Genomic DNA, 27338 nt, shown 5'->3' with positions numbered 1-27338 from the left:
TTAAAGAGTACCTTTGCCAGAATCTTTCTGTCCGTATTGAGAAGAGCGATGGGGCGCCAATTCTCAATACGGGCTGGGTCCTTACCTTTAGACAATCTTATGAGAGCAGAGGATCTCATAGAGGGAGGGAGCACTCCCTCACCCAGGCTTTCATTAAATACCTCTACAAGACGAGGAGCCAAGATGTCTGAGAAAACTTTAAAAAATTCAGATGTTAACCCATCTGGGCCTGGAGATTTTTTTTATAGACAAACCGTCTATAGCCTTCTTGACCTCCTCCACTGTCACATCATTCCCCAAAGAGTCAAAAGAAGGATCAAGCTGCTCAAGCCCAGGTGTCTCCCCCAGGAACCGATCCATCCTCTTTCTAATGAGTGGCTGCTCAGACAAAAGATCGGAGTAATAAGACCTGATGACTCCCAAAATACCCTCCCTGTCTCCATGAAGAGTACCCTGGTCATCAAACAGGCCCCGGACCTCCCTCAAATCAACTGATTTTCTGCAACTCTGGTAGGGATCAGGCGAGTGGTATTTTCCATAATCCCTCACCAAAATCAAAGAAGCCAGACGATCATACTGATAATCTCTCATCTGAGCCTTCACCCGGGAGATTTCCCCACAATCCCCATGCCCAGAGATCAAGACATCTAGTTCCTTTCTCAGGCTCTGGTAGATACATATTTTTGTCAAGTTTCTCCTGGCTACCAGCCTTTCAAAAAACCTTTGAGTCCTCTTTTTACACTCCTCCCACCACTCAGATCTACTCCAACCAGCCTCCAGAAGTGTTTCCTGCAGTTGAAAAAAGTCTCTAAAGGACTGTCTAACTCCCTCCTCCTTCAGGAGCCTGGAATTCAAACGCCAAAGGCCCCGCCCTTTCTGAGTAGGTTTCTGAGACGTTCAAAGCAACACACAGAAAAACGTGGTCGGAGAACTCTACTGGCTTTGTCTCAGGAGGCAAAGTTTTCGAGGACTCCTTAACAAAAAACCTATCTATCCTAGACCTACGGCTACCACAATGATAGGTGAAACCAGTGAGGTCTGGGAAATGGCGAACATGCACATCGACCAGACCAGCCTCTCTAATCATGCTAACTAAAAAATTGGAATCATAGTCCAGGGTCATCTTTGTGACTCCCCTATCTTTTGGCCTAATGACGGTGTTAAAATCACCGCCAAAGATGATTTGCCGGGCCGTAAAGAGAAACGGTTTTATCTCCCTGAAAAGACATTTCCTGTCCCAAGCTGTTTGGGGCCCATAGATGTTTATTAATCTCAAGTCATGTCCTCTCAGGTTGACATCCAAAACCATGCACCTACCTACCTGTAATTCTATAATCCTGTGCACGTTTACCATATCAGTAAACAGCAATGCCAACCCACCATACGGCTCGGCCGCAAGAGACCAGAAGGAAGGCCCACGCCTCCACTGACCCTTGGCCCAATGAAGTGTGGCCAGGTCACCTATCCTGGTCTCCTGCAAAAATAAAAAATCAACATCAACCGTGTTGAAAAAATCAAAGGCCAAGAAACTAGCACGTTCGGAAAACACGGAAGCCACATCAATGGTGGCACATCACATAGGTTGGGGATCCATGTTTCTTGGATTATAGAAGTAGGATCCCATTCACTTTTTCTTTGCTGGTCTTTTAGAGTCCTCATCCGAGGATCCAACTCTTTTACATGCCACCCCAAAAGGGATAGCATCCTCGTCAGACAGGGAGATCTCTTCCTCCTCCCCTCCTCCTCACTCACACTATCAGCAACAGGGACCACAGTCTCACTAAGTAGACTCTCGGACCCCTTCCTACCAATCCCCTCCCCAACAACACACCCCTCCACATTTACCACCTCGTCCGGGGGAGGATCCGGATCAGGGGCATTTGGGGTACTAAGAAAGGAGCCGCCTCCGGGACCACCCCCACCAGGGGACCCAGGAGTTTCATCAACCACCAACACCTCATCTGAAGAATGAGGGACTTCCCCTTCTGGACACAGCTACTTCAACCACGTCTAACAGGGATTCTACAGCCTGGCTCAACTCTATCACCACAGGATCCCACTCTAGCTCCCCCTGAGAACCATTTCTTTACAAGTGCTTAGTTTTGCTTTGGGCTTTACCTTGTCCCATTTTTCCCTGTTTATCCTTAGCTACAACCTCCTTCCCAGCAACTGACAGATTAGAGGCCTGCTTTGGCTTTCTATTTTTTGAGACATTTGGGACAAAAACTAATTATTTTCCGCCAACCATGACCACCTCCCCCTCTTCTTCATCATCAGAAGAAGACAGGACATCGAACCTATTTGAGCAAATAAAATCTGCCTCCTTTTTTTTAGGCTTCCTCCTCCTCCTTTTATTGACGATCTGAAAGGATGCCTCCCCCTTTTCAGGCTGCACCTTCTCTTTCCCACTATCTTCTATTCTCTTCGAGATGTCCTGATGCTGCACAGTAACCGGTACGCTACTTTCGCGACCAGGACCAACCTCCGGCACCACTTCTTCCACCCCTGCACTATAATTATGCGAAGCCTTTGGGCATCGACTGTAGGGATGACCAACTGTACCGCAAAGATTACACCTGACCTTGCTGCATTCCCGGGACCCATGCCCCAACTGGCCACACAAAGCACATTTAATCACCCCACAATCGCTACTGAGGTGACGAAAGTCACCACACTTATGACAGGTTCTGGGTTGCCCAGGGTAAAAACACTGGAGCCGATCACTGCCAATGTAAGCGGCGGAAGGTATGTGTCTAGTCTCAGCCCCTACCTGGTGTAACCTCACAAAGGCCGAATAGGCACCACCCCAGACCCCCCTAGTATGATCAAACTTTACCAAAGGAGAGAGTACTGTACAAGACCTAGACAACCAATATAGAATATCAGCAGGGGGCAGTGATTCGTTACGCACCAACACAGTGATCTTAACCCTGTCCTGCCTCGTGATGGTATGGGCTTTGAAAAAACAATATGGTTCCTTCATCTTGTTTTTCTCCCAACGGGAGCCAAAGGCCTGCAGGCCATTCAGGGAGAGGAAGCTCAGGTCGAAATCTGGAGTTCTCCCTGGGTGAATGCATGCGAAAAGATCTGCAGCCTCAAACCCCAGTGAGAAGATCATACCTAAGAACTCAGACTTCGAAGGAGCCTCCCCATCCCCTACCTATCTGAACTGTACCACATTTCTTCTTTTTATGGGCTGACCCCCACTCACCCCGAACTGAGGACCAGCACTCGGCCGACCAGGAGCTGCCAAAGAATTAGCATACGAACCAGCACCCGGCCTAACCTCAGAGGGAGTTACAGGGAGCCCTTCAGGTGCCAGACCACTACCAGCCCCTATTCCCACACTCCCCATCCCACCAGTCATCCTGACCTGGTTCGCATGAAACAAATTCACAGCTGCTAGAGCCCTTACCGGCATATCCATGTTACCATATACAGTTTCTACCAACATAACTTCTTCAGGGGTTAATTTGCTCTTATCTACAGCTGGCAGTCCTTGAGCCAATCTCTGCCCCTCTTTCGGCATGGCTTCATACTTTGAAACACCCATCGATGTGGGTAATGATGTCACCTGTGATGTCATACCCGATGCGTCTTTGGCCCCGCCTCCCTCAGCCACCACGGCGACTAAGCCAGAGACTGCAGGCTTACAGGGATGGCCAGCCTCAGCATCAACCACGGCCCGCGCCGCACCCACACTTGCAACTTTAGAGGCGAGCGTTTCGGGGACAAGTCCACAGGGAGCAGAGACAGTCACAAGAGTCCCAGCATCCACCGTTACCCCAGAAACCACCACGCCCCCTGCACCATCACCACCCAGCACTCCCTCCAGGAGAGACGCCTCCCCCGTTTGGAAGCCACCAGATACTGCCATCATTGGCCTTTCCACGATATCTGCAGCATCATGCACAATCTTAGAAACATCACTTCCATCACATCTCCCGACAGCCACTTCCTTCTCCATAGGCTGAACTCCCACCTCCATACACTCCACTGGAGGCTCTGATGCCGCTACTGAACTTGCCAGGACCAGGCCGCCACCGCCATCCTGTTCAGGCAGAGATTCCTGCAACTCCTTTTTCCACTGAGACAGAACCTGACTACACAATGCTGATGCAGCCACAGAAACTGCTGGGACCGAGCTTCTACTGCCCCCACATTGCTCAGGTAAGGACTTTATCAACACTTCTTTCTCCTGAGAAAGAGCCAGATTACATAACACTTTAATTCTTTCCTTTACTGCAGCCAGGCTAGTACTTAGCTCCCAAATCTCATCCTTTAGGAGAGCTCTCTCACGACTGCTACAAGTATTTCGTTTCCTTCTCTTGAGGGAAAGACGAGAGGTTAAACGAGTCTGCTCTGTTTTTAACTCTTCCAGGCTCATATTCACATATTCATCCATAGAGGATTCTGAGCTACTATCAGAGACCACAGCATCTCCCGCTTCACCACAGGCAGGTACCTTCGCCATATCACTCACCCCCCCCCCCCCCGGGTTTCCTCACCTGGAGAGCCAGCGTCCCGTAATTTGGGGGTCCCCAGTTGGGGATCCTGTTTCTTCACAGGGTCCACAATCACTGGGGCTGCCACACTGACCGAATCTCCCAATGCTGGAACTTCCACGGCTGTATGCAGGCCAGAAATCCTGGGGCCTCCTTCGGGCCCAGCAGCCCGGGACTCGCCATCATCGTCCTCCCCAGGAGGATCCATCCTCCCCTGGGAGGCTCCCAGGGGAAACACTGCAGGCTTCAGAAAAGGACCAGGGCCTAAGAGCTCTCTCCTTTGCAGCCTCCTCCAGTCTCAGGTGTCAAATTTGTGTCCCAAGACTAGTTAACCCTTGCAAAACTACAGCTACTTATTCAAAATGGCAAAATATGGTGTGTGTGCCCACTTTGCAGTGTATTTCATGCTCAAAACAGCGTTGGGCCAGGCAAAATACAAGTGGGTCACATGCAAGTGACCACTCTCTGTTGATTTCAGGGGTCAAATTTGTGGCCCAAGACTAGTTAACCCTTGCAAAACTACAGCTACTTATTCAAAATGGTAAAATATGGTGTTTGTGCCCACTTTGCCAGTGTATTTCTTGCCCAAAACAGCGTTGGGCCAAGCAAAATACAAGTGGGTGATATGTAAGTGACCACCCTCTGTTGATTTCAGGTGTCAAATTTGTGGCCCAAGACTAATTAACCCTTGCAAAACTACAGCTACTTATTCAAAATGGTAAAATATGGTGTTTTTGCCCACTTTGCAGTGTATTTCATGCCCAAAACAGCGTTGGGCCAGGCAAAATACAAGTGGGTCACATGCAAGTGACCACCCTCTGTTGATTTCAGGTGTCAAATTTGTGGCCCAAGACTAATTAACCCTTGCAAAACTACAGCTACTTATTCAAAATGGTAAAATATGGTGTTTGTGCCCACTTTGCCAGTGTATTTCATGCCCAAAACAGCGTTGGGCCAGGCAAAATACAAGTGGGTCACATGCAAGTGACCAGTCTCTGTTGATTTCAGGGGTCAAATTTGTGGCCCAAGATTAGTTAACCCTTGCAAAACTACAGCTACTTATTCAAAATGTCAATTTATAAAATGGTGGTTGTGCCCACTTTGCCAGTGTATTTCATGCCCAAAACAGCATTGGGCCAAGCAAAATACAAGTGGGTGATATGTAAGTGACCACCCTCTGTTGATTTCAGGTGTCAAATTTGTGGCCCAAGACTAGTTAACCCTTGCAAAACTACAGCTACTTATTCAAAATGGTAAAATATGGTGTTTGTGCCCACTTTGCCAGTGTATTTCATGCCCAAAACAGCGTTGGGCCAAGCAAAATACAAGTGGGTGATATGTAAGTGACCACCCTCTGTTGATTTCAGGTGTCAAATTTGTGTCCCAAGACTAGTTAACCCTTGCAAAACTACAGCTACTTATTCAAAATGGCAAAATATGGTGTGTGTGCCCACTTTGCAGTGTATTTCATGCCCAAAACAGCGTTGGGCCAGGCAAAATACAAGTGGGTCACATGCAAGTGACCACTCTCTGTTGATTTCAGGGGTCAAATTTGTGGCCCAAGACTAGTTAACCCTTGCAAAACTACAGCTACTTATTCAAAATGTCAAAATATGGTGTGTGCCCACTTTGCCTGTGTATTTCATGCCCAAAACAGCGTTGGGCCAAACAAAATACAAGTGGGGGATATGTAAGTGACCACCCTCTGTTGATTTCAGGTGTCAAATTTGTGGCCCAAGACTAGTTAACCCTTGCAAAACTAAATTTTTTGAATAAGAAGCTGGAGCTCGAATAAGAAGTGAATAAGAAGCTGGCTGAATAAGAAGCTAACTTCAGCATCGTCTAGAACTGGACTTTTCTTTAAAATGGAAACATCTTCTAAACCTAAAGTGTCGTTTATTGGTGAAACAATACAGTGCGTTTATTTAACATAAACACCTAGAAGTGGTGCCTTGATAAACTTACTAGTGGTTACATCAAATTATTAACTCAGACTTCTCTCTCCCAGATGTCACATCATTACATGCTAGGATGACGCACAGATGTGTCCATCTGACTGCATGTGATTAAGCAAACATACCCCATCCTACGTCTGCAGGATTTGTTTCCCCCGCCTACCTATGACTTCTTCCCTCCTGCGGTGCGGGATATTACACCAGCGGGGGGAGAGAGAGAGGGAGAGGAATGCTGCTGCTGCTGCCGGAGGAGAAGCACTGCCGTTGATCGGTCACATATGGAGAGCAGGATGGAGAGCAGAGCAATGCCTGCCGCCTGCCTTGTGGGGATACTCTTCCTGTCTGCTCTCCTCAGTCTGGTCTCTGGGCAGAACGCAGACACTCAGTGGACAACAGAAAAAGTAGGCACATTTCTATATACTGTATACAGTACAATGACCGTCATCTCTCGGGTGTGTTATATGTGTAGTATGATGAGCCACATCCTGTTGTGCTTACACCAATTTCATTCAAAACTGCATCTATTTTTTCTTGCAATCCTAATACAGTAACATCTATCAGAACTTGGACATTTGTTTTATTTCTGTCCACTTATCCCATAAATCATTTTAAATGTAAAGTATTTTCTATTTTTAGTTTTTTGTTGCCTCCACTTTTGCCAATAGTGTATTTAGTTGTATTTCAGTTATACTTGTATATTGCTATTGTCACAAACTACTTACCGCCCATCATAAAATAATAATGTTCATAGTTATGGCAAATGTGAATTTATCCTGATATAAGTGTTACATTATATTGGAGGTAAAGTTGAATATTGCAACTGTGTGGAAGAGGAAGTTATAATGTGATAATCATTGCAAAATCTGCAATACAAGTTTACCTTCAGAAAACAGCCTACTAGTTACTTCGCTTACATGGTTTATGTGGGAAACATTGTTTTCATTAATCTACTTCAAACTTCTTACAGTAATTTAGGTGGTACATCATCAAGGATTACAAAGTATCATTATTCTTGTTAGAAATTATACATTTTATCCAAACAAAATATTTTCTAGTATTGCTAACACACATCGGGCCTGTTGCAGAGTTAAACGTATACTTGTTTGCTTAGCGTAATTCACACATGCTCAGAAAATGACCCCTTGCACGTTAAGTGTCATACCCAATCTGGGAGTGGGAAGAGGTGTTCTCACATAGGTAAAGTTCACTGAAAGTTTTAGTTGGAATATGTGTGTAGAAGTGACGGTGGTATGGCAGAGGGGATCCGGTCTGAAGATCGACAGTATCTAGGTCGACAATGTTTAGGTCGACCACTATAGCTCGACAGTCACTAGGTCGACATGGATGGAAGGTCGACAGGGTTTCTAGGTCGACATGTGCTAGGTCGACAGGTCTAAAGGTCGACATGAGTTTTTCCCATTTTTTTTCTTTTTTTGCATTTTTTTCATACTTAACGATCCACGTGGACTACGATTGGAACAGTAATCTGTGCCGAGTGAAGCGGTAGCGGAGCGAAGGCACCATGCCCGAAGCATGGCGAGCGAACGCGGTGCACTAATTTGGGATCCCGGTCACTCTACGAAGAAAACGTAAAAAAAAAAAATCCTCATGTCGACCTTTAGACCTGTCGACCTAGCACATGTCGACCTAGAAACCCTGTCGACCTTCCATCCATGTCGAATTAGTGACTGTCGACCTATAGTGGTCGACCTAAACATTGTCGACCTAGATACTGTCGATTTGATGAACCACACCCATGGCAGAGTGAGTGTACACATCAGCGGTTGCCCTGAGTCAGTCAACAGGAGACATCTGCCACTATGGCGCTCTAACATTTTGGTTAGGGATTGAAGCCTCCCTGTAGGAACCAATATGAAGTATATGAAGCAGCGCTGTCCAACTTCAACAGTATTCACGTACTCTATATGCGGTTCATACCGACTTGCAAATATTTATAAATACACGTTAAGAGGAGTATTTTTTGCACCTGCTACAGGAAAGTGAAAGAACACACTGATGTTGATGCTTTGTCATACAATAGCAGCATATACTGCCTATGCAAAGGTGACTACAATTTGTTTGTATCTTGTGTGGAAACCTTTTTTTTTTTTCTCTTTCTCAGTAATTTGCTCTATTCAACAACATTTTAAGAGTAAAGCCCAGTACTCACGGGCCGATCAAGGAGAGATGCGTGCTGAGCGAACCGCTCAGCACACATCTCTCCTGCCGCTCAGCACAGCGCGATCTGTGCTGAGCGTGCGGGGGGAGACGGGGGAGCCGCTCACTTCACCCAGCGGGTGAAGTGAGCGACCCGCTAGATTGGCCTGCATGCAGGCCAATCTAGCAGCGGCGATAGCGATGTGCAGGACCGCGCATCGCTATCGCCGAGGGGGCTACACACGGAGCGATCCTGCCGATATTCTAAGCAATCTAGTCAGATTGCTTAGAATATCGCTCCGTGAGTACCCCCCTTTAATCATGGATTTTCTTCTGCTTGTACGGCCTTTAGCAGCAATGTAGCGGTCTCTGATGGCTAACATAGATACATAGTTGGTGAGGTTGAAAAAAGACAAGATGTCCATCGAGTTCAACCTGTATTTTAAATTATAAATCACTTAGATGCTGTAGCCTTGGATATTTCTATCAGTTAGAAATTTAGCTAATCCATTTTTGAACTTATTTAGTGAGTCCACAATTTGCTACCTTCTCTGGTAGGGAATTCCAGATCTTTATTGTTCTTACTGTGAAGAACCCTTTCCTCCGTTGTGTATGAATTTTTTTTCTTCTAACCTCAGGGGGTGTTCTTGTGTCCTGAGTAGCGTTTTTTTGATAAACAGATCATCTGTTAAGTCCTTGTATTGTCCCTTAATGTATTTATAAATGTTAATAATGTCCCCTCTCAGCCTCTTCATTTCCAGTGTAAACATATCTAACCTTGTTAGTCTTTCCTCATAAATTAGTGCCTCTAACCCCTTAACCAGTTTGGTGGCTCTTCTCTGAACCGTTTCGAGTTCCAAGATATCTTTTTATAGTATGGTGCCCAGAACTGTACACAATATTCCAGGTGCGGCCGCACCAATTATTTATACAGTGGCAGGATTACACTCTCACCCCTTGTCCATACCCCGTTTTATGCATGCTAACACCTTATTTGCTTTTGTTGCTGCATTTTGACACTGTGTACTGCTACTAAGTCTATTATCGATGAGCACTCCCAAATCCTTTTCCACTACGGTTATCCCTACATTTTCCCCATTTAATTTATAGGCTGCCTGATTATTCTTAGTCCCAAAGTGCATAACTTAAAATTTTTCTATATTGAAACTCATTCCCCATTTGTCTGCCCAGACCTCCAGTCTGGATAAATCATTCCGCTGAGACTCAACATTCTTGTCTGAATTAATTACTTGACACAGTTTAGTGTCGTCTGCGAAAATTGACACTGTGCTTTCTAGGCCCACTCCCAGGTCATTAATGAATATGTTAAACAGCAATGGCCCGAGTACTGAACCCTGCGGTATTCCACTAAGCATTGAGGCCCATTCAGAAAACATCCCATTTATCACCACTCGCTGTTTTCTGTTATACAGCCAATTACTCACCCAAGTACAAATAGTGTTTTTCACCCGAAGTTCTCTCAATTTGAAAATTAGTCTCTTATGTGGCACTGTGTCAAAGGGTGGTATTCATGTGACCGACGGTCGGGAGACCGATGGTCACATGACCTCCTCCAGCCTCCCGAGCCCCACTATCCCAATGGTCGGCATGCCGACCAACAGGGACTATTTCCACTCGTGGGTGTCCACGACACCCATAGAGTGGGAAAAGAACCCGTGGCGACCGCAGGTCGCCACAGAGCCCGCAGCGTGGCGAGCGCAGCGAGCCCGCAAGGGGCTTGCTGCACTCGCCTCTCCCCGCCGGGATCCCGGCGTCGGTATGCTGCCGGGATCCCGGCGTCGGTAAGCTGACCGGCGGTCAGGAGACCGCCGGTCAGCCATACTACACCCGTGTCAAAGGCCTTAGCAAAGTCCAAAAAGAACACATCCACTGCTTTACCCTGATCAGTATTGTCATTCACTTTCTCATAGAAGCTTATTAAGTTTGTTTGGCATGACCTGTCCTACACAAAACCATGTTGGTGCCTTTTAATAACCTTGGAGGTATCTAAGTATTCTAGTATACTATCCCTTAATATTCCTTCCAGTATTTTCCCCACTATTGATCACTGACTATTTTGCATCCTAGCATGTTCTGATAACAAAAGTACCAAAAGGGGATCTTAAAATATGCCACGGTGGAGACCTATGGACACTGGAGAGTGGTGGTGTGGGGTTATGCCATTGGGAAACTATTACCACTCTGGTGATGGCAGTAATGCCATCACTGAACCAATGCACCCCTCTGCCAAGTTAATCACCCTAGATCAATGGTTCTCAAACTCTGTCCTCAGGACCCCACACGGTTCCCGTTTTCCATGTCACCCAGCAGCTGCACTGTGTATCACCAACTGTCACATTTTAAAAATGTACAGGTGACCTGCAAAACATGAACCGTGTGGGGTACTGAGGACCGAGTTTGAGAACCTGGGCCCTAGATCATTCTGTTACGTTTACAATTATTTTATCTAATTCATCAGGGTTCAGTATCTTCTGCATGTTTCTTTCCCAGTCAAGCTCATGCATCTCCTTCTGAGGTTGGTTAGGAGTAAAACGTAGTAAAGAAAGGAGCTCAAGCTCTTGGAGGACACTTCATTTGAACAACCCGATTCTGCCTCTGAGGTTTGCGGAAGCTGCGAAGGCTCATGAAAAAAATAGGAGTGTTGTCGTTTCAGACACTGAATAAAAGTCTTGTGGGGGAGATCAAAGCGAGATTGGAGACCTGTAGTTAGGAAACAAGCGCAGGGCAGCTAGCTGGAGGAGGAAGAGGAGATTGTGGTGTATCTAAGCTCGAATTAACCTATGATTTAGACCTGAAGGAAATTTCATGTTCTTTCAGAAGGGACAGCTCTGTGGTGATTGTGAGGATAAATTCACAGTATTTTGGATAGAGAAACATGTTGAGAAAATCAACCTCGATGGATGTCCAGAGCTGGAGATGAGCTGGGGAGTGTCAAAGTACACAGTTAAGGCTGTTGCTTGATAATATTTAATGAAGTTGGGATCACAAAGTCCTCTGTGCACATAAAATTTATACAGGATTCTCATTTTCATTCTGGGCTTCCAGGCAGCTCATATAAACTTGAAGATAACTTGTTAGAACATTTTAATAAAAGAAGTAACAGGAATCAGGAGGCGTGGCCAGAAATGTAAATGTTGGTGGAATATAGTTATTTTAGTAGTGGCTATACTTTTTCAGTGGTAAAGGCCTGTTTTTAGTGAATTAATTACTCTGGGAAAATTGCCGGCATACAGACTTAGTAAGAAACACCCCAAGATATATGAGTATCCGAGGTTGTCAAAAGTTGAGTTTAAGGGCTTGTCAAGTGACAAGTGACACGGTTATGCCTAAGACTAGGCTTATTAGAAAGGATGTCATATGTCCAAATTTCCTTTGGTGGGGTTGAGAGTGAAATGTGGAGTTTGGTTAGGATCTGAAGTCAGCATACAGGGAACTTTATTGTTACAAGGGCCAACTGAGATAACTGAAATATCAGAGTTTTCTGTATACAAGATGCAAGGGATCCCATCATAATAAATATGCAAGAAGAAAGCCACTAGTAAATTACTATTTTAATTCTGATATTGTTTCTTTTGTTTCATTTCTACAAGGTGGTTCTTGAAAGATTAATATTCAGATTTTAATGCAGATATGTTTTGGTAAGAGCATACTTCATTTAGCTTCTGTTCAGTCGTGTCAATCATATTAGTGCGAGGCCTGTTCTCTCAGTTCCGTTTAGAGATTACTTGTCATTGCTCTGATGTAGTGGCTTGCTTACATGATGACAAGAATGAAGATGAAAACTACTTAAAAGCAGAGATGAGCGGGTTCGGTTCCCAGAGAACCGAACCCTATCGGACTTCGCGTCACGAGCCCGGATCCAAGTCAGGCTCGGGTCTTCCCGTCTGACTCGGAAACCAGAACGAGGCAAAATGTCATCATCCCGCTGTCGGATTCTCGCGGGGTGTGGATTCCATATAAGGAGCTGCGCGTCGCCGCCATTTTCACTCCGGCATTGGAGATTGTAGAGAGAGGACTTGTCTCCGTCCTCAGTGTCCGTGTCTTGTGCTGCATCTGTCCAGTCACAGTGGTTGTGTCCTCTGCTGCCATATGTCCAGTGCTGCTGTATAAGTCCAGTCCAGTGGTGCTGTGTTGTGCTGCATCAGTTCAGTGGTGTATTGTGCTGCATCAGTTCAGTCACAGTGGTGGTGTCCTCTGCTGCCATATGTCCAGTGCTGCTGTATAAGTCCAGTCCATTGCAGTGGTGCTGTGTTGTCCTGCATCAGTACAGTGGTGGTGTATTGTGCTGCATCAGTCCAGTCACAGTGGTGGTGTCCTCTGCTGCCATATGTCAAGTGCTGCTGTGTAAGTCCAGTGCAGTGGTGCTGTGTTGTGCTGCATCAGTCCAGTGGTGGTGTCCCTGTGCTGCCATATATGTCCAGTGGTACTGCTGTATATGTCCAATGATCCTGCTGTATATGTCCATTGATACTGCCGTATATGTCCAGCGGTACTGCGTATAATTTCAATGATCCTGCTGTATAATTCCAGTGATCCTGCCGTATAATGCCGTATAATTCCAGTGATCCTGCCGTATAATTCCAGTGATCCTGCCGTATAATTCCAGTGATCCTGCCGTATAATTCCAGTGATCCTGCCGTATAATTCCAGTGATCCTGCCGTATAATTCCAATGATCCTGCCGTATAATTCCAATGATCCTGCCGTATAATAGCAGTGATACTGCTGTATAATTCCAATCATCCTGCCATATAAATCCAGTGATCCTGCCATATAATTACAGTGGTACTGGCGTATAAGTTCAGTCCATTGATACTGCCGTATATGTCCAGTGATCCTGCCATATATGTCCATTGATACTGCCGTATATGTCTAGCGGTACTGCCGTATAAATCCAATGATCCTGCCGTATAATTCCAGTGATCCTGCCATATAATTACAGTGGTACTGGCATATAAATCCAGTCCAGTGATACTGCCGTATATGTCCAGTGATACTGCCGTATATGTCCAGTGATACTGCCGTATATGTCCAGTGATACTGCCGTATATGTCCAGTGATGCTGCCGTATATGTCCAGTGATGCTGCCGTATATGTCCAGTGATGCTGCCGTATATGTCCAGTGATGCTGCCGTATATGTCCATTGATGCTGCCGTATATGTCCATTGATGCTGCCGTATATGTCCATTGATGCTGCCGTATATGTCCATTGATGCTGCCGTATATGTCCATTGATGCTGCCGTATATGTCCATTGATGCTGCCGTATATGTCCATTGATGCTGCCGTATATGTCCATTGATGCTGCCGTATATGTCCATTGATACTGCCGTATATGTCCAGCGGTACTGCCGTATAAATCCAGTGGTACTGCCGTATAATTCCAGTGATCCTGCCGTATAATTCCAGTGATCCTGCCGTATATAATTCCAGTGATCCTGCCGTATATAATTCCAGTGATCCTGCCGTATAAGTCCAGTGATCCTGCCGTATAAGTCCAGTGATCCTGCCGAATAATTCCATATAAGTCCATATAATTCCATATAAGTCCAGTCCAGTGGTGCTGTCTTGTGCTGCATCAGTCCAGTGGTGGTGTCTTTTGCTGCCATAAGTCCAGTGGTGGTGTCCTGCGCTGTATATTATTTACTCCAAATAAAAGGGTTATATACATTACTTATATTATTATCCAAATAATTTTTACAGGGTTTGCCCTGTGTGGTGTAGGGGTACGATCGCCTGTGCTGCATATTATTATAATAGCTTCAAATAAAAGGGTTATTATTATCAAAATTAATTTTACAGGCTTTGCCGTGTGTGTGTTTGGTTTAGGGGTACGCTATCCTGTGCCATCAATATTGTGCGTGTATTACATCTGGGCAAATTCCAGCACGTCCCATGTTTGTGCCGCACACTTCTGTCGCTTAGCTTAGTCATACAGCTACCTCATTGCACCTCTTTTTCTTCTTTGCATGATGTGCTGTTTGGAGACTAGTTTTTAAAAGTGCCATCCTGTCTGACACTGCAGTGCCACTCCTAGATGGGCCAGGTGTTTGTGTCGACCACTTGGGTCGCTTAGCTTAGTCATCCAGCTACCTCATTGCGCCTCTTTTTCTTCTTTGCATCATGTGCTGTTTGGGGCCTATTTTTTAAATCTGCCATCCTGTCTGCCACTGCAGTGAAACTCAGTGTCGGACTGGGGCATGTAGGGCCCACCGGGGAAATACAGTGGTAGGGGCCCATCTTTAGGGATGTGGCCAGTCTCTACAGGGGGTATGCCCAGCCGCCATATTGATTTGCCTAACCATTTTGCAAGTGTTGGTCCCCTAGATAAATATATACAGTAAATACTGTAGTGCATGAATGATAATGTACTAGATTAGTAACGGTACAGTCTGGAACCTGATCCCAAAAGGAGGGGGTGGGCCCCCAGGCAGTAGGACCCACCAGTGGTTTCCCCTGTACCCCTGTGGGCCAGTCCAACCCTGGTGCCACTCCTAGATGGGCCAGGTGTTTGTGCCGCACACTTGTGTCGCTTAGCTTAGTCATACAGCCACCTCGGTGCAACTTTTAGGCCTAAAAACAATATTGTGAGGTGTTCAGAATAGACTGGAAATGAGTGGAAATGAATGTTATTGATGTTAATAATACCGTAGGATCAAAATTGCCCCCAAATTCTGTGATTTTTAGCTGTTTTTATGTTTTTTCAAAAATCATCCAGATCCAAAACCAAAGCACGAAAGGGTGGTTTTGGCAAAACCAAGTCAAAACTAAAACACGAGCGGGGAATTAGAACCAAAACCAAAACACGAAAAGTGCCTGCCGCACATCTCTACTTAAAAGTGATCTTCCATCCAGCTGGACCTTCACCATCATTCTTTCATCCAAAGAAGCCTGATGTACTATGGATACCTATTGTTGACGTGTCAGTATCCAGACTTTCAAAAAAGGTGGTGTTGCCTGTTCCGGGATCTACCGCCTTGAAAGAGCCGGCTGATCGTAAGATTGATAATACGCTCAAATCCATGTGCACGGCTTCAGGGGCTATACTGCGTCCCACTATTGACAGTGCTTGGATTGCCAAAGCTATAGTAAAGTGGTCTGGCACCTTACTTGAAGATTTGGATACTATGGATAAGGATGATGTTGGCTTATTTTTGCGCAACATTCAGGATTCAGCGGGATTTCTAGTAGAATCCATGAAAGATCTGGGTTCCATGGCTGCAGGAATTTCTTCGATGTCAGTCTCAGCGCGGCGAGGACTGTGGCTACGTCAATGGTCTGCCGACACAGAATCCAGGAAAAGTGTGGAGTCCCTACCGTATACAGGTCAGGCTCTCTTTGGGGAAGCGCTAGATGTGTGGATTTTCATGGCTACAGCGGGTAAGTCTCCCTTTCTTCCCTCAGGTGGTCCTGCTCCGAAGAAACCGTTTTCTTCACCTACATCACAGCCCTTTCGGACTACGAAGCCCAGAAAGGCCAGGCTGTCCAACACCTTCTTTTGGGGAGGAAGGCCCAAGTCCAAGAGACCCGCATCGGCAGGTTCCCAGGAACAGAAACCTATTTCAGGTACACCAAAGTCCTCCGCATGACGGTGGACTGCTGGTCCTGAAGGTGGGGCCGGTGGGAGCGAGACTCAGGCAATTCAGTCACGTCTGGGTGTCGTCCAGCCTGGATCCCTGGGTGCAAGATATTGTGTCCCAGGGGTACAGGCTGGAGTTTCAAAATCTCCCCACTCACCGATTTTTCAAATCAGGTTTACCAGCTCTGCTGGCAGACAGGATGGTCCTACAAGCCGCCGTCCAGAAGTTGGTGGAGTCACAAGTCAGTGTGCCCGTACCACCTCATATGCACAACAAGGATTACTATTCTATCCTTTTTGTGGTACCGAAACCGGATGGTTCGGTCAGGCCCATTCTGAACCTAAAGTCACTAAACCTCTTTCTGAAGGAGTTCAAGTTCAAAATGGAGTCTCTAAGAGTGGTGATATCAAGTCTGGAAGAGGGGGAATTCCTGGTATCCCTGGATATCAAGGATGCATACCTCCACATTCCGACCTGGCTGCCGTTTCAGGCGTATCTCCGCTTGAGCCTTGTTGGACTGTAATCTCTAGTTCCAGGCCCTGCCATTTGGCCTCTCAACAGTACCGAGGGTATTCACCAAGGTGATGGCAGAGATGATGGTTTTCCTTCGCAGACAGGGGGTGAACATCATTCCATATCTGGATTATCTGCTGATAAAGGCATCGTCCAGAGAGAAACTATTGCGGTCCATTGCTCTCACGACCGATCTTCTCAGTGTCCACGGTTGGATTCTGAACCTTCCAAAATCACACTTGGAACCAACCAGGAGGTTGTCCTTTCTGGGGATGATCCTCGACACGGAAGTACAGTGGGTATTTCTTCTTCTGGAAAAAGCGTTGGTGATACAAACAATGGTCCAAGATGTCCTGAAACCAGCCCGGGTGTCTGTTCATCAATGCATTTGCCTTCTGGGAAAGATGGTGTCCTCTTACGAGGCTCTCCAGTACGGAAGGTTTCATGCTCGGTCCTTCCAACTGGATCTCCTGGACAAGTGGTCAGGATCTCACCTGCACATGCACCTGAGAATTTGTCTGTCGCCAAAGGCCAGGATTTCGCTCCTCTGGTGGCTCCAATTACCTCACCTTCTTGAGGGCCGCAGGTTCGGGATTCAGGACTGGATCCTTCTAGCCATGGATGCAAGCCTCCGGGGCTGGGGCGCAGTCACTCAAGGGGAGACCTTCCAAAAAGGTGGTCAATTCTGGAAGTCGGCCTTCCGATCAACATTCTGGAATTAAGAGCTGCATACAACGGTCTTCCTCAGGCGGCCCATCTTCTAAGAAATCGGGACATTCAAGTACAGTCGGACAACGTAACAACAGTGGCTTACATAAACCGACAGGGTGGAACGAAGAGCAGAGCTTCCATGGCGGAGGTAACAAGAATCCTCCTTTGGGCAGAAAAACACGCGTTGGCGCTGTCAGCAATCTTCATTCCGGGAGTAGACAACTGGGAAGCAGACTTCCTCAGCAGACACAATCTCCATCCGGGAGAGTGGGGTCTCCATCCGGAGGTGTTCAAAGACATAACAGACCTTTGGGGATTACCCCAAATAGACATGATGGCCTCTCGTCTCAACAAGAAGCTTTGGCATTATTGTTCCAGGTCGAGGGACTCACAGGCAGAGGTAGTGGACGCCCTGGTGTCACCGTGGGTGTTCCAGTTGGTGTACGTGTTTCCACCACTCCCACTCATCCCAAGAATCCTAAAGCTCATAAGGAGAACAAAGGTACAAGCGATCCTCATTGTTCGAGACTGGCTGAGAAGGGCTTGGTACGCGGACCTTCTGGATCTACTACAAGAAGAGCCAAGGCTCCTTTTCGAGAGGACCTGCTGCAGCAGTGGCCGTTCGCCTATCAGGACTTACCATGGCTACATTTGACGGCATGGAGGTTGAACGCCTGATACTAGCTTGGAAGGGCATTCCGAACAAAGTTATTCCTACCCTGATACAGGCTAGGAAAGGAGTAACGTCTAAACATTACCATCGTATTTGGAAAAAATATGTGTCTTGGTGTGAGTCCAAGAGGTTTCCTACTGTGGAGTTTCAACTGGGACGGTTTCTCCTCTTCCTGCAGGCAGGAGTGGATATGGGCCTGAGGTTGGGATCTGTGAAGGTCCAGATTTCGGCCCTATCCATTCTCTTAAAGAAACAGTTGGCTGCCCTCCCTGAGGTTCAGACCTTTTTGAAGGGTGTTCTGCACATCCAGCCTCCCTTAGTACCGCCTACGGCGCCATGGGATCTTAACGTGGTGTTGCAGTTTCTCCAGTTTGACTGGTTTGAGCCTCTGCAAGTGGTGGAGGTCAAGTTTCTTACGTGGAAGGCTGTCACTTTGTTTGCCTTAGCTTCTGCTAGATGTGTGTTGAAGTTGGGGGCTTTGTCTTGTAAGAGCCCCTGCTTGATCTTCCATGCAGATAGAGCTGAGCTCTGGACACGTCAGCAGTTTCTTCCGAAGGTTGTGTCGGCATTTCATATCAACCACCTTATTGTTGTGCCAGTTGCTACTGACTCCTCAATTTCATCAAAGTCCTTAGATGTGGTAAGGGCTCTGAAGATCTATGTGAAGAGGACTGCTCGTCACAGAAAATCGTACTCTCTTTTTGTCCTATATGATCCCAAGAAAATTGGGTGTCCTGCTTCTAAGCAGACTATCTCTCGCTGGATCAGATTCACTATCCAGCATGCGTATTCTACGGCGGGATTGTCATGTCCTAAGTCTGTTAAGGCCCACTCTACTCGTAAAGGTGGGGTCTTCCTGGGCGGCTGCCTAGGGTGTCTCGGCATTACAACTTTGCAGAGCAGCAACTTTGTGTGGGTCGAACACGTTTGCAAAGTTCTACAAGTTCGATACTTTGGCCTCTGATGATCTGAAGTTCAATCAATCAGTTTTGCAGGAGCCTCCGCGCTCTCCCTCCCATTCTGGGAGCTTTGGTACATCCCCATGGTACTAATCTGGACCCCAGCATCCTCTAGGACGTAAGAGAAAATAGGATTTGAATTACCCACTGGTAAATCCTTTTCTCGTAGTCCGTAGAGGATGCTGGGCGCCCGCCCAGCGCTTCGTTTTCCTGCAGTGGTTATCTGGTTCATTACAACTTTGTTGTTAGTTATGTACTGCATTAAATTTATTACTAGGTAAGTAATGTTTCAGTTGTGGCTGAAGTTTTTCAAGCTCGTTAGCTTGATGTGCCTTGTATGTGTGAGCTGGTATGAATCTCGCCACTATCTGTGTATAATCCTTCTCTCGAAGATGTCCGTCTCCTCGGGCACAGTTTCTAGACTGAGTCTGGTAGGAGGGGCATAGAGGGAGGAGCCAGCCCACACTCTCAAACTCTTAAAGTGCCAATGGCTCCTGGTGGACCCGTCTATACCCCATGGTACTAATGTGGACCCCAACATCCTCTATGGACTACCCCTCCCCTCTTCATCTTTCTAGCTGGTGTTTTTGCCCTGTAATAGAGCTGATGAATCATGCTGCCAGCAATAACCCTGACAGTAGTAAACTTCCTCAGCGAAGGATTCCCATGTAAATTATACTGTACAAGAAGTATGGCAGTGGTTGTACATCTACTAATTTTAAACAGTTTTATTCTTTGAAAAAATCATTATTATATGTAGAAGTATTCATTTTTAAAAATATTTTTTTTTTATTTATTTGAAAAGTTTTTGTAACATTTAATTTATTTCCACTATAGTGGAAATTACAACCTAAATCTGACATGTTGGCTCAAAGACTGGCCTAGTAATGTAGTAAATTAACCCTTTACCACTTTGTGCAAGTTTCTGCAATAGTTTTATTGATAAACTGTGGCAATAAGGTATATTTTTAATCATTTTAATTAGCAGTAATAGCTAAAAGGCACATATCGCCCCCCGCAAAAAAATCTTAAAGAACACTGCTAGTTTATTGGTACCATGATTATGTTGCTATAAAATAAAAAAAATCAATAAATATATCTATATTTCTGCAGCAGGGTACATTGTGTTCCAAGGGAAACATCGGGGTGTAGAGTGGGTCTTGATCCAGAGCACCAACAGGCTAAAGCTTTAGGCTGTCCCAGGATGCATTGGGGCCTCCTCTATAACCCCACCTCCAGGCACTGGAGCTCAATTTCGAGTTGGTGACTGCAGCGGCAGGTCACTTAACAGGGGGGGTGTACTGGGCAGTCCTGAAAAGCTTTCTAAGAAGACTTCAAAGGCCGCAGTGCTGATATGTCAGTGTGACATTCTGTGCTGCGGCTCCATCACCTCCCAAGTGGCGTTGCATACTTCCTCTGTCTGTTCCCGAGTACTTGCGGCGGAGACACTCCAGCTTTAGGCACACGGTTGCAGATGTTCTCCTGGTTCGCGTGGCTGCTACGGGGAGGAGGTAAGAGGTGGGACCCGCCATTAATTCACGTTCCTGTCGCGGTCTAGGAAGATGGACCACGACGCTGGTGTGGACACTGTCACTGAGAAGGGACCCCACTAGACCGCCAGGGCATAGGAGTACAGGTCGGGTGTACTAACGCCCATTTTAATAAGACTCTGTAGTACCGGCGGTGAGGACCAGCATAGGGGAGCCGGCACTTGACCTGTTGCACCTCCCCCGGCCACCGTCTACTGCAGATTTTCCCACCCCTGAGCTGCCTTACACCCTCGCTCACTCCCTGACTGAGACGCTGGGCGCCATCTTCTAAGCATAGCTGCGGCTGGTCTCCGGGTCCGCAGGACAAGGTCTCCCTTGTAAAGCCACCTGTATACAGTGCTGTGACTTTACAAACACTTGAGTATTCTACATGTCTTTATACAAACAGCATTATTTAAGAAAGAGTGTACCTATTACAGGATATATTGTACGAGTATTCTGATGTATACCTCTGGTCTAGGAGGCACTGTGTTAGAGATATATATATATATATATATATATATATATATCTCTATGTGTGTGTATATATATATATATGTGTATATATATATATATATATGTGTGTATGTATGTATATATATATATATATATATATATATATAAATAAATAATCTGTACATATATATCTGTACATATACTAGTCCAGTGCAGTTTTATTGTCATAATAATTATCTGCATTACCTGTGACTGTGTGTTCCTGTATCTTCTGTGTGGTTTCACTTTCAGTGTTTTCCAGATATATCTATGACTATATACTGTACCCTAAAGGACTAGGTGCATCTGGGTCAGATATATAGTGCTTTACAGTATTTACCCATTATGTGTATTCTACGATGTACACATAATACCGGATTTATTAGCAGGTGTTGTGTACTGTGTATTCAGTAACATACTAACGGATTTATTCACAGGTATTGTACTCTTTCTGGCTTTATCGTACTAAACTGCTCTGTTGTTGTATTTGTGTACAATGTCTAACAAGAAGGGCAGCAAGTCTGTGGATGCTCCTGCATCTTGCAGAGCATGCGCCAAGGATTTACTAGAGGGGGAAGTTTTGTATGATGGTCTGGTGCACTATGTGTCATACATCTCCCAGTCAGTCCGCAGCTCCTGTAACCAATCAGGAGCCACCCTGGGCTGCATTCACAAACCTACTAGGTACTCTGGTGGAATGCCTTACGCCCCCTAGGGGGCCACTTCAGCCACAAATTGTCCCTATGGTTGTTTAACCAGTTGCAGCAATTAAATCAATCCTTGGTCAGACAAAAATCTACTCCAGGTCACTCCAGTGTATCTGGGTCATCTAAGTGGGCTGCTTACTGATATGTTTAAATGGCAGATGGTGGTTAAAAACCTATTAATTCACTCTGACCATTTGGTGGACATCAGGCAGAAACCCTGGTCTAATCCAGGAAAGAAATTCCCTCTGTTTAATGGGCCTTGGCTCGCTATCCTCTCCCTGCAGAGTTATGTAACAAGTGGGAAAATCCACCGCCGGCGGATTCTCATGTCACCCGCCTAGTGGTGTCATCCACTCTGCCTGTCACAACTGTCACTTCACTGGGGGAACCGACAGATAAGCGTGTGGAGGGATGCCTGAAATCTATTTACTCTCTTACAGGTGCTGTACATAGACCCACTATTGCAGTCTCTTGGACTGCAAAAGGTATTGAAGCATGGGTTCAGGCATTAGAGAAAGAGCTGCCAGAGGATATATCTGACAATGCCAGACAATGCCTGTCTCACATTAACACCGCCGCCTATTACATTCAGGAGGCGTCCTCTGAGGTGGGTGTGTTGGCAGCCAAGGTGTGGCCTACGTCTGTCCTTGCTCGCCGTTTTCTGTGGTTGAGGTCATGGAACGTGGACCTGGACTCCAAAAAGACCTTTGAGGTACTCCCTTTTAAGGGGGACATTTTGTTTGGGGAAGACTGCTTTTATCTCAAATACTAATCCTTCTGCACAGAAGGCAAAGGGTATCACTTTTCGTTCCTGTCGGCCTCAAGGGAAAGCAAAAGGTCAGGCATACCCGAGACAGTCTTGTGCTCCCAAAACCTCAAAGCACAATGCTAAACAATCCTGGGCGGCCCCGTCAGCCTGCTTCTAAACAAGACAAGCCTGCCGCATGACGGGGCAGGCCTCCCCCTGTGGGACCCAAAGGAGAGAGGATGACTTCTGCAGTTCACCAAGACGCATGGGTGTGGGAAGTTGACTCTCACGGGTACGCATTCTCATTCAAGAGACGTCCCCCTCACCAGTTTTGCACCATGGTTATCCCTTCGGATCCGTTAAAGGCGCAAGCTCTGCAAAAGGTTGTGAGTTCCCTCCTAAATACAGGAGTGGTGGTGCTGGTACCTCTGTCCCATGGAGGCAGAGATTACTACTTGACCCTGTTTCTAGTTCCGAAACCCAATGGGTCTTTCTGGCCTATCCTCAACCTCAAATCACTGAACAAGTCTGTGAGAGTGTCCAAGTTCTGTATGGAAACACTGCGCTTATTTGTACTGGCTATGGTACCCAGAGACTATATGGTATCCCTGGATATACAGGATGTGTACCTGCATATACCTATTGCCATGTCGCATCAGTAGTATCTGCGGTTTGCTATTGGCAACCTCCACTATCAGTTCCAGGCTCTGCCATTTGGACTGACTACGGCTCCTAGGATCTTCACCAAGGACATGGCCATAATGGCGGCTCATCTTTGTCTCCAGGGAGTCAGGATCCTGCTGTATCTGGACGACTTGCTGATTCTGGCAAACTCCGACGATGTCCTCCTCAGTCATCTGCAACTGACGGTAAGCTTCCAACAAGCCGACGGGTGGCTCATCAATTGGAAGAAATGCTCGCTGGTCCCAGCTCAGAGCATGGTGCACCTAGGGGCACTCCTGGACACACACAGTGGGCGACTGTTTCAGTCTCCAGAAAAGGTCCTGAAGCTTCAGGACAGGATAAGATGATTCCTTTGTCGCCTCAGAGTTTCGATACACTCAGCGATGCAAGTACTTGTCGTGATGGTGTCGGTATTTGACATGGTGGAGTACGCTCAATTTCATTCCCGCTCTCTGCAGAGGTTAATTCTTTCCAAGTGGGACGGCCTACCTCATCGGGTCAGATCTCACATGATTACTTTGACTCCGGAGGTTCGTCTGTCGCTGACCTGGTGGCTACAGGACCAGCAATTGAGCAGGGGCTGTCCCTTCTGTATCCCCGACTGGGTCGTGCTGACAATGGACACCATTCTGAGGGGATGGGGTGCGGTGTTGGAGAAACACTCTTTTCAGGGTCGATGGACAAAGAGGAATCATGCCTCCCAATAAACATTCTGGAGTTGCAGGGGTTTTCAATGTATTAACTCTCGCCCTGCCTCTGGTACAGAACAGACTGGTTGAAGTACGGTCAGACTATGCCACCATGGCGGCATACATAAACCATCAAGGCGACACTCGAAGCCGCATGGCTATGATGGAAGTGTCAAAAATCCTTTGTTCGGCAGAACGCCATCTGCCAGCAATATCAGCAGTGTTAATTCCGGGCATCCTAAACTGGAAAGCGGACTTCCTCAATCGCCAGGATGTGCACGCCGGATAGTGGAGTCTTCATCCAGAATTCTTTTAACTCCTAGTGGACAAGTGGGACCTACCAGATGTAGACCTGATGGCGTCTCGACACAATGACAAGTTTCTGGTCGTCGGATCAAAGACCAGGTATCCTCAAGCAGCGTTCGTGGATGCAGGGTATGGAATTCTTACTTCACCTGGTGTGCTGATAAGAATTATGATGTATAGGGGGCGTGGCCTGGACCTGGCTTTGAACAGACGTGCAGTTTCAGATTCCTGCTTAATAACTGTCCCCTACGGCTTTTTTCCTCCTGACCTACCCCACCTGTGGCCCTGCTTGGCGTGCGGGTCTCAGAGAAGATTTCAAAGTGGCCCCCCGTGACGTTTGGTGACTGAGGCCTACCACCCCTGTTGAGACCGGGGCGTTGAGTTTGGCAACTCCCCGGCCGTGAGCTCCGGGGACGTGCTGGAGCCGGACCGGGATCGGTGGTGGCTCCCTCCCGCCCCGGACGAAGTTCCCCCGCTGCCTATCACCTGCGCTGAGGCTCTGGGACCGGAGGTGAGATCGGGGCTCCTCTAGCTGCCCTCCTGAGTCGCGGCTGCGGCGGGCCTGCGTCTGCCCCTCTCCTCCCGGCGGCCATCTTCTTCTGAACGACTCCCTCTCCTGCTGCCCCGTCCCGCTCCGGCGAGCGCCAGACGCGCTCCTCCGCACCCCAGATTACCTAGACGCCCTCCTAAGGTGGAGTGGAGTGGCTGGCTGCCTCATTCGGAGCTCCAGCCGTTCACGGCCTATATTAGAACCGGGAGCCGCGGCCCAGATTTGGGCCTCCCCCCACCGGAAGTGCCATATCACCGTGGAAACCTGGAGCTTCCCCCCTCCCAGCCTACCTACACTCCTGGGTGACAATTTTCAATCAGCTACTCCTCTCCTACCTGCGGATCCCTGCATTCTGCAACAGGGAAGTGCCTAGAGGGAAGTGTGCCCTATCAGTCCAGTCCTGCTTCATTTATTTAAGCTGCAGTGCTGCTGGACCTTGGCTGTGTGCCTGACCTCTCACACCTCTCTCCCGGCTGGGAGCTTACCATCTGGGTCCCGCAGGCTGGAGATGACCCCCTGCCTGGCCCTGTGTGATACCGATCTTCTGATGTAGTCCAGACCGCTTGTCCGCCACCACCCGTGTTCTTTATGCTTACCTAACTTTCCGCCATACATTCTGCGAGATCCTGAGCTTCTTTATCACCGTCATTCTGCCTACGGACCCTCGTCTCATTGGAATGCCTCCTAAAAAGGTCAAAGGGGGCTGCCTCCCAGAGTATCTTTTCCGCCTCAGAAGACGACCCCTGCCGCCTCTTCTCTACGGACGTCCTCGGTTGCCGTTTCCCCACAAGATACCCCCTGCAGCCCTGCCTCTATGTCGGGATTTGACCCTGATTCTGATGCACCTCTCACGGTCAAAACTCTGTATCAGGCCCTCTCAGCGTTTAAATCTGAGTTGACTCAAGATCTCACAGCCGCTCTTCGGGAGGTTAAGACGGAGCTGCACGCTATAGGAGACCGTACGGACCATTTAGAGAGGAAAGTAGAGGAACTGGTCTCGTCTCATAATGACCTCATAACGGCCCACGACCAGCAGCAAAGTGACCTTGAGGCATTTAAACTCAAGATTGCAGATATAGAGGACAGATCCCAACGTAATAATATTAAGATCCGAGGCATCCCCGACTCCGTGCAGAGTTGGAGAATTACGCTACCGTGCTGTTCCAGAAACTTCTGCCTAGAGCCGACCCTAAAGAGCTGCTTATAGACAGGATTCATAGACTCCCTAAACCTCGCTCAGTTGCTCCCTCGCTCCCGAGAGATACGCTCATGAGGGTGCATTTCTTCACAACCAAAGAACGCATCCTGAAAGCGGCCAGGGAAGCGGGCGACTCCGACTCGGATGTGCTTGGCGGATTACAACTGTTTCCGGACTTCTCTGCTCTGACCTTGGCCAAACGACGAGCATTCCTCCCTATCACTTTGGCACCTCGCGACCAAGACATCACGTATAGATGGGGTTTTCCGGTGAAGCTCGTCATCTCGTATGAAAATAAGTTCTACACAGTGACTTCATTACTACTGGCGGAGTGGGATATCTCTGTCACGCTCCTTCCTGGATCCAAGAAACAGCCTGCCCTGCAATCGGAATGGGTCACCGCCTGACACCTTCAGCTGTGGTTTTCACGTTGGACTTTATCCTGTACCGATATCACAGAATGGACTCAGCCATTATCCTTGTTGGGGTCACGTGAGTTGCCCTGCTTGCAGCTGTGTTAATGGTGTCCCATCTCTCCATGTTTATATCTCAGTTTATATGCATCTGTTTTTTCTTTTGTTCTAATTTGTATTGTTGGTAGGCATATTAGCTCCTGCTTACTTTTATTTTTCCCGTTCAGTTTCATGGGTGGTGGCGCTAGGCCACATGTTCCCCCCTGGTAATATACTACTGCATTTTTTTGCTTTCCTTTCAGTAGTTATGCCGACCCGATGTACTGGGTCATTTTGGTTTGTTCCTTTCCTCTCCCCTCCCTTCACCCTTCCTCTCCCCCCCCACCCCCTATTTTATGATGTAGGTATTTGTTGTTTGAGACAGTCCTACCTCTGTATGTGTCAAGGTCTTTCACCACCCACAACGTGCATTAGTTTGCTCTGATGGTTCAGGTATTATCCATGAATGTCAAGGGGCTGAACTCCCCTAATAAGCGAAGGCTGGCTTTGGGTTATTTTGCTAGGCATAAAGCAGATATCGTCACGCTGCAGGAGACACACTTTTCATCTGTAGCACCCCCTATTTTTAAAGATCGCAGATTCCCTCTAGGTTATTTTGCTAATGGCCCTTTTAAAAGGAACGGTGTGGCCATATTGTTTAGGGACTCCATCTCCTTTATTTTGCATTCTCAGATAGCTGATGAAAATGGCCGGTATATTATATTGAGCGGCCTTTTAAACGATAAGCCGGTTACTCTGGTCTCTGCATATGCCCCGAATTCAAACCAAGTTGCTTTTATCCGTAAGTTATGTGTAGCTATTCAGAAGATTCTGCTCACGGGGGATTTTAATTTAGTCCTTGACCCTAAACTGGACAGGTCTCCTAGGCCCTCTCCTTCCTCTACAA

The 27338-nt window shown here is 47.1% G+C and overlaps 1 protein-coding gene across 2 annotated transcripts in view; it reads left to right on the top strand.

The window, feature by feature from the left end:
• The first annotated feature begins 3977 nt into the window (after nucleotides 1–3977).
• The window catches only part of QPCT (glutaminyl-peptide cyclotransferase), a 277919-nt gene continuing 254558 nt past the window's right edge, over nucleotides 3978–27338 (top strand). Inside the window, exons 1-2 of one of the 2 annotated variants that reach the window (XM_063917570.1) lie at nucleotides 3978–4170; nucleotides 6514–6861. In XM_063917570.1, coding sequence (XP_063773640.1) covers nucleotides 6739–6861 — 123 coding nt within the window. In that variant the 5' untranslated portion in view covers nucleotides 3978–4170; nucleotides 6514–6738. The remainder of the gene's footprint in view (nucleotides 4171–6513; nucleotides 6862–27338) is intronic. The other variant, XM_063917571.1, reaches the window with a different exon arrangement.

This window comes from Pseudophryne corroboree, chromosome 4, assembly GCF_028390025.1.
Source record: "Pseudophryne corroboree isolate aPseCor3 chromosome 4, aPseCor3.hap2, whole genome shotgun sequence".
NCBI classification, from domain to species: domain Eukaryota; kingdom Metazoa; phylum Chordata; class Amphibia; order Anura; family Myobatrachidae; genus Pseudophryne; species Pseudophryne corroboree.
The sequence above is the reverse complement of the archived record's forward strand: the minus strand, read 5'-3'. Positions and strand labels throughout refer to the sequence as shown.